At 41.1% G+C, this 12,240-nt stretch overlaps 2 protein-coding genes across 4 annotated transcripts; one reads left to right on the top strand and one right to left on the bottom strand.

Annotated features, from left to right (window-relative positions):
- Positions 1-215: 215 nt before the first annotated feature.
- LOC123449385 (sulfhydryl oxidase 1-like) lies at positions 216-4,791 on the top strand. Of its 3 annotated transcripts, none has more exons than XM_045126603.1 (12): positions 216-537; positions 1,508-1,532; positions 1,622-1,714; positions 2,040-2,221; positions 2,460-2,532; positions 2,650-2,718; positions 2,806-2,879; positions 2,965-3,118; positions 3,448-3,488; positions 3,631-3,777; positions 3,861-4,364; positions 4,451-4,791. In XM_045126603.1, the coding sequence occupies exons 1-11, from the start codon at positions 347-349 to the stop codon at positions 4,348-4,350; spliced, it is 1,539 nt and encodes a 512-aa protein (XP_044982538.1). In that variant the 5' UTR covers positions 216-346; the 3' UTR covers positions 4,351-4,364; positions 4,451-4,791. The 3 variants fall into 3 exon arrangements, with proteins under 3 accessions (XP_044982538.1, XP_044982530.1, XP_044982544.1); XM_045126609.1 differs by having other exon boundaries at positions 217-537; positions 3,861-4,313; XM_045126595.1 differs by having other exon boundaries at positions 3,861-4,791.
- A 374-nt stretch (positions 4,792-5,165) lies between these two features.
- On the bottom strand, positions 5,166-7,065 carry LOC123449404 (E3 ubiquitin-protein ligase MARCHF2-like). Its single transcript, XM_045126618.1, has 7 exons — positions 6,505-7,065; positions 6,221-6,292; positions 6,026-6,093; positions 5,827-5,944; positions 5,657-5,737; positions 5,468-5,560; positions 5,166-5,384 (listed from the first exon to the last, which is right to left on the bottom strand). Exons 1-7 carry the CDS (start codon positions 6,751-6,753, stop codon positions 5,283-5,285), a joined length of 783 nt encoding a protein of 260 aa, XP_044982553.1. The 5' UTR covers positions 6,754-7,065; the 3' UTR covers positions 5,166-5,282.
- Between the last annotated feature and the right edge of the window lie 5,175 nt (positions 7,066-12,240).

Raw genomic sequence — 12,240 nt, 5'->3', positions numbered from 1 at the left:
CCGGCCCCAACCCAGCAAAGCCACACGACAGGCACTCATGTCCAGCCCGCTACCAGTGGGCCACATGCCCCCTGCCCACCCATCCGGGCCCACCGCTCAGCGAACAGATAATCAATCCTATCCCAGTTCGCCCCGCCTTTACACGGCGTAATCAGGGATCCGCAGACGTAATTACGGGAAAAAGCTTTCGCATCCCCTAAATTAAAAGTCAAATAAACCCCAGGCGGAGGCGTCTGGCAGTAGTAGTACTACTGCTGGTCTGGTCAGCACGAGAGCTGCGCGGGTGTCCGAAACGGATCGCCGGATCCCCCACCTCGCCGGCGAGATCCAGCCCCCCCGCCGATCCATGGCCCTCGGCGCCGTCCTCCTCCTCCTCCTCGCCCTCGCGGGGCGGGGGGACGCCCTCCGGTCGCTGGGCGTCGGCGACGGGGCCGCCGCGCAGGGGGACTACGCCGTCGACCTCAACGCCACCAGCTTCGACGCCTTCCTCACCGCCTCGCGGGAGCAGTTCGCCGTCGTCGAGTTCTTCGCCCACTGGTCAGTCCCTCCCCGGCTTTGATTCGCGTCCTCTTTTATATTTATACATATATATTTAGTAATACGGGAAATCGCTTCGGGTCGATTTGATCCGGAGCCGCGACGTGGATACGAATCGATGGTTCCGGATAGCCCGAGGTGTGGCGCGTGGTTTCATGCCGCTGTCGATCTGGCCGCCCCAAATCGAAAATGAGTTGTTCCTCCCTGATATCAGCAGCTGAACACGATATTAGACCCTCGTGTGTGGTTTTCCATATGTACCACTCCCTCTGTTTCTAAATATAAGTCTTTTTAGAGGTTTCACTATTAAACTACATACGGATGTATATAGGCATACTTTAAAGCATACATTCAATCATTTTGTTCCGTATGTAGACTTCTAGTGAAATCGCTTAAAAGACTTATATTTAGGAACAGATGGAGTAGTATCATAAGTTCATAACAGGGTAATTGTACTTTCTTCGTGTTATGTCTGAAATCCCTACTGACTGGAACTTGATGATTTTGTCAACTCATACTAGGAACACACTGCCCAACACTTCAATACTCTACAACACTATGTTGTGTTTCATTCTGGAATCTCTGCTCTAGAGATATTCCCTGCCAAGCTTATTTTGGTTTGACTTGCTAGGCTATTGGTATTAAGCTATTAATCATTATGCCTAGCTCCTTAATAGACATGGCCACATGGGTGATATTGCTGCTCCACATTTTGAAAAAATTCACTGATAGAATATCTTCTTTTGTCCCTAGTAAATTGTTTCTTGCTGTATTTGGATTCATCTTTACCTACCATACTGTCCCCTAATTTTACCATTGATCATGCAAAATTTGAAGGATTGACTCGCTTGCCTTTCTGGAAACATACTCTTAGCACCCTGTTGGTACTCTATATTTCATTCCTGCTTAATGTCATTTGTTTTCGTCTTTTTTTATTTCTGCTAATTAAATGCCTATCATGCTTGTGCAGGTGTCCAGCTTGCAGAAACTACAAGGTATTGAGCCTATGGTGGTAGAATGTATCATATAATTATATGATCTGGAAAGCCACTCTTGCTAATATTGATTTCTTCTTTACCTGTAGCCTCATTATGAGAAGGTTGCGAAGCTTTTCAATGGTCCAGATGCTGCACATCCTGGGAGAGTACTGATGGCTAGGGTTGATTGTGCATCAAAGGTACAGTACTTCTTGTACAGCACTTTAAAAGGCGATATTGTTGCAATTCTGTTACTGGATGGGGAAATAACCTAGAGAAGTATCGATGTGCATCTTCAGTTTATAGTTCTCCTGTTTGTTATTGTCAACCTGAATGCTAGAAATACAGGAGGTTCTTCTCATGTGAAAAGATTTATCTCTCATTTAATTTAATTGTCTAATCATTATTTCTGTCAAAAACCCAATAATATTCTGAATTGTACTGCTATAGCTTATTACTCCCTCAAGCAGTGGTGTGCATTGGCATGCAGTGATGCTTTATTTCTTTTGAATGTTGGCAGCACAGGTGAACGTAGATCTTTGCAGTAGATTTTCTGTTGATCATTACCCTTTCCTACTTTGGGGACCCCCACCAAAATTTGCTAACACTAAGTGGGACCGGAAGCAAGAGAAAAGCGAAATCAAATTGATTGATGATGGAAGAACAGCAGAGCGTTTACTTAAGTGGATAAATAAGCAACTGGAAAGGCAAGTTTATCTCCCAACTATTTCATTATTGCTAAAAGTTCAGTCGATATGTCATCTACCGAACTATTGAAATTTTGTGCACCTATTTTTGTTACCTCTGTTTCTTAACTAAGTACATAGGTATGTGTATTTAGGCTTAACATCTTATTCTGTTGCTTAGATGCTTCTATGTTTTCGTTTGTTTTTACCATTACAGGCATGATGGATTTTATTAATATATCCTCTATGCTATGTGCAGCTCATTCACTTTGGATGACAAAAAATACGAGAACGAAAATATGCTTCCAAACAATGTTTCAGACCCTAAACAGGTACAGCCGCATGCTTTATTTCTTGAGCCAAATTGCATAAAATCTTATTTCATGCACTAACAAGTAGTTTGTGAGTCCTTCAGAACCTTCGTTGATGTACTTAATCTGTTGTATTAGGTCGTTCAAGCAATTTACGATGTTGAGGAAGCAACAGCTCATGCGTTACAGATAATTTTGGAGCACAAGGTTCTAGTTAAATGATCAAAATTCACAATTGACATGCTGGTTGCTCCTCTTTTGCTGACTACCACTACTGTTACTTGCAAACTGTAGATGATCAAACCAGACACTCGTGACTCTCTTATAAGGTTTTTACAAATTTTGGTGGCTCATCATCCATCCAAGAGGTATGAGGGTGCTCTTTTGAATTTATGGTGATGAAGTATAGTTATTCTGCATTGTTCATTTTGTAACATTTTGTTGATTCCTTAGGTGTCGAAGAGGATCTGCTGAGCTACTTATTAACTTTGATGATCACTGGCCTTCGAACCTCTCTTTAAGTTCACAAGACAGTTCTAAACTGTTGGAAAGTGTTGCAGCAGATAACCACAAGATCTGTGGGAAGGAGGTGCCTCGCGGTTACTGGGTATGTGTCCTCTTTCTTATGCTTAGCCTGATGCTGGTTTCTTTTCTACGTGTTCTCTTATATTGGGACCGTGTTGATATCCCACGCACACATAATCTAAACTGATGCTTTATTTAGGTATTGATTGTTCAATCCTGGTTTCCTCTAGCCTAATATCTGATGCATTTTATGAGAAGACAATACTTTGCTTTAGGCATGTGATTCCTTCCTTGTAGAGCCAATTTTCATAGCCTATAGCTGTTAACTAAACGATACAAGGAATATTTGTGTATGTGCTTTTCATTTTTTTTAGTTCAGATTTGATATTCGTATTTTTGTTTTTGCTGCAGATGTTCTGCCGTGGAAGTAAAAGTGAAACAAGAGGATTTAGGTGACGTCTGCTCTCTGCATATGTTCTGAACATTCTTTCAAATACATTTTTGAAATCAAAGTAGGCTGTAGGTACAAGCAGATGAAAATGCAGTTATTGACATCTTAATATCACATGAACTTAACACTGTTTCCTGTATCAGTTGTGGTCTATGGGTTTTGCTGCATTCACTTACTGTCCAAATTGGGGATGGAGAAAGCCAATCAACCTTTACATCAATATGTGATTTCATACACAATTTCTTCATCTGCGAGGAATGCCGCAAACACTTCTATGATATGTGCTCGAGGTTTGCAAAACAAACTTTGTGTTACATTGTTGTTTTAAAAACAAAAAATCTACTACATGTCTGACGGTGGCCTTTGCTTGTAGTGTGTCAGTTCCCTTCAAGTCAGCGCGTGATCTCAGCCTCTGGCTATGGAGCACACATAACAAAGTTAATGAGAGGTTGATGAAAGAAGAAAAGGATATGGGAACTGGCGATCCATCATTTCCTAAGGCTATCTGGCCTCCAAAGGCACTCTGCTCATCTTGCTATCGTTCTTCAAGCAGGACGAGTGATGGACCCTTGCAGGTTGACTGGAATGAGGATGAAGTGTTTCCATTCTTGGTTAACTACTATGGGAAGACGCTCGTATCATCCTATAAAGAAACCTACATAGAGTCTCTTCAAGGGAAGACGCAAGTAGGTGCGGCACTTTCTGACGATGCCTCCTCCTCGCATGCTGCAAGAGTCCCAATTGGAGCTGCCCTGGGTGTTGCCGTTGCCAGCTGTACATTTGGAGCACTAGCTTGCTTCTGGAGAACCCAGCAGAAGAACAGAAAGTACTCGTACCGTTTACATTCTTTAAAGAAAATATGATTAGACAATTTTAGGTTGGTAGGATATCATTCATTGCTGTGTGCGTATACGGGATTCAAATCATAGAGAAGTGATTAGGTTCTACTTGTCGATTTTACAGGCAAAGAAAGAACTGGAACTGAAAAACAGCCCACCGGTTGCTCACCGAGCACTTCATCAGAGGTGCCCCCCGTGAATTTATATTTCCTGGATGGGTTAAAAATCCTGGTAAGTAGTTCACAGAGAGCGCACACAATTCAATGATGGAGCTGTCATTTATACAGATGAAAAACTTACAGAAGCATGATGACGTAACTTGCACCTTGTTGTAGGCTCAAAATGTAGTTCTGTTTTTACCATATACTAGTTGTGATCTGATCGGTGGATACGGGCGAGCTGTTGCTGCCCATTTGATCCTTCAAATTATGAACTCAATGTTAATCCTGACGCCTTGTGACTTTTTATCGCAATGTTCTCTGTCTATGGTATCGAAAGTCGTGCTGTCGACCGACAGCATGATGTCAAATTATTGAGTGCGCTTAAAGGCTAGTATACCTTACACAAGTAGCATTTGGAACTGGCGAATTTGACGACAACAACAACAAAGACGACGGCAGCGAGTGATTCCTGCATTTTCTCGGTGCATCGAATGTACATTGCACAAGTCTAAAATTCCTACATCATCTTGTACTCCTGCTCTTGTCTTGTATAGGAGAAACACTTTGTCTTCACTGCTTCTGAAGCAAGTGTCCATGAATGTACATATGTGTTTTTCTTTCGATATACACGGGTACCCCGAAGATCGTATACGTACAGCCACAAGCCCGCAACTCACAATTATTATGTACATATCCTCCGTCTCTTGTGCCGACATGATGGCACACCTGAAGCTCAAAACCGCATCCAGGTGACATGCTTGACGGCTGATGTTCATATCTGTTCCCCTTGGTGCACTACTGGATGGTGATAATCACACGCTGTTGCTGTGGAGCAACCGGCACCGGCTGCGAGCTCCCTGCTGCTGCTGGTGGTTCAGAAACCTGACCGTTCATAGCCTGCATTGTGTTGCATAATGTTGTTAGCAAGAAACTTCATAAGTTTTTTGGCGCTACGATCGAAAGTTTTTTTTTTTACAAACCTGCCACTCGCTGCGTCGATAAAGCAGCTCGGTCACCGCGACCAGGATGATGTAGACCGGTATCACAATTCCGGCGGTTCTAAGCATGAGCAACTGGTTCCACAAAACAAAATTACGCACACCAGTTTACATTAGCCGCGTCCCATAAAAACGTGAGAATTGTCCCCCAATTTTCAGAGCCTCACTTACGGTGACAAGTGCAACGGTATAGACGCCTTGATCGCCGAGGTAGACCGAGATGGCGTCATGGAGCACCAGGAGAAGCATGAGCTGAGGTTGCAACAATGTTTCAGGCTGTTAATTTCCCAAGCCGTCGAACGAAACAACGGACATGTCTGTAACTTTTCACCGGCACTTACGGTTATAGCAATTATGCGACAACAGATTACACCTTTCGGGGTGGAAGCCTGGCGATCATACTGGTAGCTTGTCGAGGTGGAAGAGCTCCGGGCATGCGCTTGGATGTACGCAGGAGTTCTGGTAAGGAGAAGAGCATCAGGTGATCCATACTTGAGATGTCATATGTGTGACAAGTGAAGCATTGGGAATTATTGGTACCTGAAGAAGATGGAGTTTCTTCCCTGCTGAAACAACTTGGAAGGAGCCTTGTAGTTTGGTGTGAATTGCTGTTTTGTCATCAACAAAAACAAGCTATTAAGCATGCTATTATCCATACCGTTACATGATTTGAGATGACAATATCCTCCATCAGTCAGCCATGTGCACAAGTTGGTAGGGAAACCAAATGTTCACCTGCAAGCATATCTCACATATGGTGTCCCCCTTCTCGTCGCACCACCTCTGCACGCATGTCCGGTGGGCGTACTGAAAGAGAGACACCGACCAAATTCAGATGCTTGTTTCAGACAAGAAGACGTGTTAGGCATGGCACAATCACAACAATCACAGCTACGCATTACAGTAGATTTTAGGATCCAAGCTACCAGCATGTTTTTCCAGATTAAACGCCGAAAACCAACCCAAAGATGGATCACCATGCATGATGCTGCTAATTAATAAGCAAGTTCAACGTTCACCTTCAAGCTGCCCTTGCAGGAGCAAGGGGCCTCCATGCAGGTCTCGTCGCCGTCCTCCTGGCAGATCCTGCATTCCACCAGCACGCCGCTCTTGGGCCTGCCGCCGCCACCGTCTTCGCTGACGACGACGGCCTTTTCACCGCACGTCGGCGTCGAGGACGAAGCTGCATTGGAGGCCTCGTCGATGGCGGACTGCACCGTGGACGCCGTGAGCAGCCGGCCCGCCATCACCGCGAAATGGTCCGCCATCGATCCCCGGGCTGGAAGGATCACATATAGCCAGCGTCGGCCGGCCGACGATGCAGCACGCGTCCAAGGCAAGGTAACGTCGGAAGCGGGGGAATTATCCGAGAAGCGTGGATGGAGGTGCCAAGCAAGGTCAAGAGGGAAGGGAAGGGAAGGGAAACGAAGCCAGAGGAGGAGGAGGAGGAGGCTTGCAGGCCGGGGCTTTGATGGGGTATCCGAAGAAGCGGCGAGGGAGAAGCAAGAGATGGAGTAGGCGCCGGCCGTCGCTGTCGTTGCTCTCGCAGTTTTGATTCTGAGATGAAGTAGTTGACGATCGAAAGGAAGCAAGCTAGCTAGCAATTAGTAGCATCGACGATCATTGTCATATCATATGTTGCTGCAAAGTGAGTGGGTTATTCCTCTTTCAGCTGCCATATGGCGATCTTTCTTGCTTGTCATGGGGTTTGGAGGAGTGGGAGAGGTTGACAGGTGGAGCTGTTGGGAATTAAGTTCTGGATGTGGCGGCTTTCCGTGGCTTCTTGGGCTGTCAGGAACATCTGGTAACCGAATGTCTCGTTGCTTCGTACACGGTTTCTTGTCTTGTTGCTGATTATTTTATTAATGTGAAGAATCTCTCGACGAGACGGCTGCTTGTATTTGTATAGAAGAGCTTACAGTATGTATGTGTGTATAGATTCACTCATTTTGCTCCGTGTTGTAATAAGTAATGAAATCTTTTAAGAAAACTTATGTTTAAAAACAAAAGGAGTGTATATCCTCTATTCAGTCATAACCCCTAACTGGAGCCTCTCTAAACTCGAGAGCTATCTAGAGGATGCCAAACCGGATACGAAAAGCGTCAGGCGAAGTAGGTCGGCCCATCAGCGTTTTCAGCGGTTTTGATGACCTATTACGGACCAGTTTGGGGAGCGTTCCAGCGAGCTGTTTTAGAAACCTTTCGCCTGTTTATTATTGGGAGGTTTCATTATTTTTTTCTCACATAATTTTATATTGGTTTTATTCCTATACTTTTCGATTTTTCATGTTCGTTTTTATGGTTCCTCTTTTTTTTTTCTTCAATTTCTCGCATGTTTTAGTGAAAAAGGAGCGAATATTATTTTACATGTAATGAACATTGTCCAAAATTGCACAACCATGTTTTTACGTTTTTCTGAACATTTTTACTGGTCATAGATATTTTTTATATGTCATGAACAGTTTTAGTATTGTCGGAGCAAATTTTTGCACATTCATGACCATTTTCTATTTTTCTTGTAATAATTCATGAACATTTTCTAAACGTGTGAAAAAATATTTTAAATGGGTACAAATATTTGATAATTTTTCAAAATTGTGTGAACAAATATTTATATTTTTAATAATGTAATGAACTAAATTTTAAAAGTATGAAAATGTTTGTTAAATGGTACCAGAAATTTTCAAAAGTCATGAACCTTTGACTAAAAATGTGTGACCACTTTTTTTTTATCTGTGTGAACATTTCTTAATAGATGAAGTTTTTTTACAAAATTAATAAAACAAAATGTTGAAAGTATATATTTAGAGCATTTCTGAATATATAGGAATATTAAAATAACAAAAACAAAAAACAATTGTACTTATGTACCTTATAGAAGCTAAGTCGACACGAGCCCTAGAATGAACAGTGAAATAAAGGAAACTGAAAAAAATGTTCCTGGAGATGCATGGGGTTATATAGGTGTGTGCAAAATTTCATGTTGATTTTCCATCGAAGGAGCTCTAGAGAAAAATTACATTTTGAGAAAGGTTCAAGAGGGAATGGAATGGAAGAGAAGATAGATGAGGAGGCTTGTAGGACAGAGCTTGATTGGGCATTCGAAGAAGCGGCGAGGGAGAAGCAAAAGACAGAGTGACTACCGTCGCTATTGAGGTAAAAGTCGAGAAAGCTATGTCTCGCACTCTCGCTTATTGCAGAGAGAAGAAGCATCCGCATTCGGCCTCGTTCGAAGTAGACCAACGTAATTTTCCAACGGTTTTGGGGGCTACTAGTTTTCGGGAACCTTCCAATGAGCGGTTTTAAGAACCTTTTGCTCAGGTGTAAGGAGGTTTCATTTGGTTTTTATTTTCACATATTTTTATAGGTTCTATTTTTATACTTTTTCAATTTTTGCATGTTTGTTTTTATGTTTTTGTTTTTCTTATTTTTTGCATTTCTTCTTCAGTTTATCTAATGTTTTTATTTAAAAAGGAGTGAATATTATTTTACATCTCAAGGACATTTTTGAAAAATTGCATGATTTATTTTTACGTTTTTCTGAAGAGTTTTTACTGGTTATAGATACTCTTTTTTATGTCATGAACATTTTGTGGAATTGAGAGAACAATTTTTAACACACTCATGAACGTTTTTTTACTGGTTATAGATATTCTTTTTATTTGTTATGAACATCTTTTATATTTTTGGGGAATAATTTTTACACATTCAGGAACATTTTCTAAACGTGTGAAAAATTATTTTAAATGGTTACAAATCTTTGAACATTTTTAAAAGTTGCATGAACCATACGCTCAAGCTCTCAAACTGTCAAGATTGTTATTCTTAAAGCTCTTCGAAACTTAGTGTATGATGTTGATACCCCACAAGCTCTCCAACCATACGCTTCGTTTGTTCAGTATGCAATCGAGCAAATTACTAAGAAGAAATAATTTTGCCCACAAGTGTCGAAAGTTTGCATTTTTCCTGTCAGCGATACTCTTTAGATTGTCAAGGAGAACGGCAAAGGCAAAGTCCGTGTGGTCTCTGAAGGAAATGTTGCAGCTCCTGCACCGAAAGTCAAGCACATTGCGGTTGATATTCTCAAGGAAGAAAAATCTATCACTATATAAATTTGTCTTCGGACTCGGCAAACCTTGGAGAAGCATATCAAGCTTGAAAAGAAAGAAAAGGTTCATATGATGATTGAAATCAATCAGCTGCATAATTATGCTTGTCATGCTCTGCTCTTAGCAAAGCAATAGAAGAAGCGCAGTCAAAATCTTCTTTGGAAGCATTACACTCGTGATCAGCTTCTTGCCAAAGGAATTGACAAAGAATATGACTGTAGATTTATTTGAAGTTCCTTGGCTGCAAAGACAAACTCCAGTGCAGCCACAGAGATCTTCTTCAGCGGATATGATATTCTTAGAGCCAAATGATGAACTCGGTGAAACTGCTGCTACCGCCGTATACAACCCAGATTAACCATGCCCTAAAGGAAAACAAGACCGCTCTTCTAAAGGCAAAGCCAGCTCTGCTGCTACTCCTGCTTCTGCCTCGACCATGGCTCGATCTGGTTCTCCAAACAGTTCAAGCTCTGATTTTTTCGAAATGGAGTTCAAGCTCTGATGATTCTTCGAATGAGTAGTTCCTCTGTTGTCTTATTCCTTTTTTTCACTTGTTGACAAAAGGGGAGATGAACATCGAGATCTCTATTAAAAAAATAAAATCGAGAGGTTAGGGTCTTTTGTCCGTTTGGTTTCGTTTACGTTCCTAAAAAAGAATTGGTTTCTTGGTCGATAGTTGAACTATTTATATATGTTGGATCATTACTAGCAAAATATGCCCGTGCGTTGCAACGAGAGACAAATAAATTCTGCGCTAGCAAATAATTATGACTCAATGTCGTGACACATGAACATCTTCTATTTTAACACTGTGGCTCACCATGTTGCCACTTATTTTTCTTTCCACCCTCGTTGATGATGGTGTGATGTTCACGTGATCATAATGCATTCGACATGTTAAATCCCAAGGCTATGAGCTTTCCATTGCACGCTACGCTTTTCATTATATTGTGCAAGGAAATGTTTAAAACTTTTAAAAATATCTCATCGACCACGAACTACTCCCAATGCCTAGACATATAAAGACTTTCAAAAAACTAATCAAATTCTTGACATAGTTCTTTTGAATCGGTGAACGGTTTCTCGAACCGACAAACATTGTTTTCAAATTTTGTATTTTTCAAAAAAATCACGAACAGTTTGAAATGCATGAACAGTTTTTAAATTCATGAATATTTTCGTACTCACCAACGTTTTTGAATTGATCAACTTTTTTCAAACAAATTCCGAATAAATTTTAAAAACATGTGTTTTTTAATTTATGCCAGTATTTTCTAAAATTTCATGGACATTTATTTTCAGATTCCTTAATACATTTTGAATTTTGTATTTTTCAAAAAAATCACAAACAGTTTGAAATGCATGAACAGTTTTTAAATTCATGAATATTTTCTTACTCACCAACGTTTTTGAATTGATTAACTTTTTTCAAACAAATTCTGAATAAATTTTAAAAACATGTGTTTTTTAATTTAGGTCAGTATTTTCTAAAATTTCATGGACATTTGTTTTTCCTTAATACATTTTGAATACACTATCATTTTTTCAAAATCATGAACATGGTTTTGTGCCTTGATCATTTTTTCCAAATCACGAATATTTTTTATAATTGGTGAACAATATTACAAAACTATCAACATTTTTTTAAACCACAAAAAATTATGATTTCCTTAACATGTTTTTGAATTCACATACACTTTATGATTTCTCGAACATCTTTTTGAAAACTCGCAACTTTTGAAATTTAAAAATCCTGAATTTTTGGAAAGAAGGAAAAGAAAACAGAATGAGAAAAGAAAAGACAGAAAAATTAAATAGGGAAGTCAAGCTTTGCACATGGGCCGGCCCATTAATGCTTATGTGGGGATGGTTTTCTCGAGAAAAGGATGAGAAAAGAAGTGGAGACTCGGATTCGATCCTTGGTCTCTAGGATAGTAAAGCTAGACGCTAACCACTCCACTAATTACACGCTTGTGCTTTGCATCAGTATTGTTTCTCGAGTAGTACGCCGCGACTTTGCAACAACGGACGACAAAAGCACTCAGTGCTTTAGTATTAGGGAAAGATAAAACCTTTTGTCAACATCTCGATATGTAATGTTAATAACCCTCCCATCTCGACAAGATCGACAGGATCCATCGCATCTCACGCGACACCCGGCTGCAGCTGCTCGTCGGCCATGCAGGGAGCACGGACGAGCTGCTCGTCAGCGTCCATCCAACAGACCTGCTTCTGCTTCTGCTGCAACACAAAGAAAAGTGTAGTGGAGTAGCTACTGATCTGCTCCAGAAACAGAGCATGCAGCCAAACAGAGGTGCAGTATATTCAGATAGACACTGAAATAGATGATGGTTGTGACAAAATCTTGTTAGGTTGATCTCCACCGATAGGCCCAACGGCCTATTGGGCTTTTGGTCATCACGCCCTTGGGCGTCTGCTACTTCTCAAACAATAGTGCCAGAAATTGACACGTTGATGGAGACTGGTCTTGCGTTGGTTTTTTCCTTGAAGAGAAAAGGTGATGGAACACAGGAGCAGTAAGTATTTTCCCTCAGTTTGAGAACCAAGGTATCGATCTAGAAGGAGGGTCTCGTCAAGTCCAGAGTACCTGCGCAAACACAAACAAGCTTGCACCCAACGCTTCAA

The sequence above is a fragment of the Hordeum vulgare genome, chromosome 1H, assembly GCF_904849725.1.
Source record: "Hordeum vulgare subsp. vulgare chromosome 1H, MorexV3_pseudomolecules_assembly, whole genome shotgun sequence".
Taxonomy (NCBI): Eukaryota; Viridiplantae; Streptophyta; class Magnoliopsida; order Poales; family Poaceae; genus Hordeum; species Hordeum vulgare.
This window is presented reverse-complemented; position numbering and strand designations above follow the sequence as displayed.

What these genes read in the sequence shown, in the direction of transcription:
- LOC123449385 (XM_045126603.1), top strand. Translation starts at nt 347, where the DNA reads ATGGCCCTCGGCGCCGTCCTCCTCCTCCTCCTCGCCCTCGCGGGGCGG. An exon ending in CAGCTTGCAGAAACTACAAG is followed by an intron (nt 1,533 to 1,621) that starts GTATTGAGCCTA and finishes CTTTACCTGTAG; the next exon opens with CCTCATTATGAGAAGGTTGC. An exon ending in AGGTGCCTCGCGGTTACTGG is followed by an intron (nt 3,119 to 3,447) that starts GTATGTGTCCTC and finishes TTTTTGCTGCAG; the next exon opens with ATGTTCTGCCGTGGAAGTAA.
- LOC123449404 (XM_045126618.1), bottom strand. Translation starts at nt 6,753, where the DNA reads ATGGCGGACCATTTCGCGGTGATGGCGGGCCGGCTGCTCACGGCGTCC. An exon ending in CCTGCAAGGGCAGCTTGAAG is followed by an intron (nt 6,293 to 6,504) that starts GTGAACGTTGAA and finishes TCTCTCTTTCAG; the next exon opens with TACGCCCACCGGACATGCGT. An exon ending in AGAAACTCCATCTTCTTCAG is followed by an intron (nt 5,945 to 6,025) that starts GTACCAATAATT and finishes TCTCCTTACCAG; the next exon opens with AACTCCTGCGTACATCCAAG.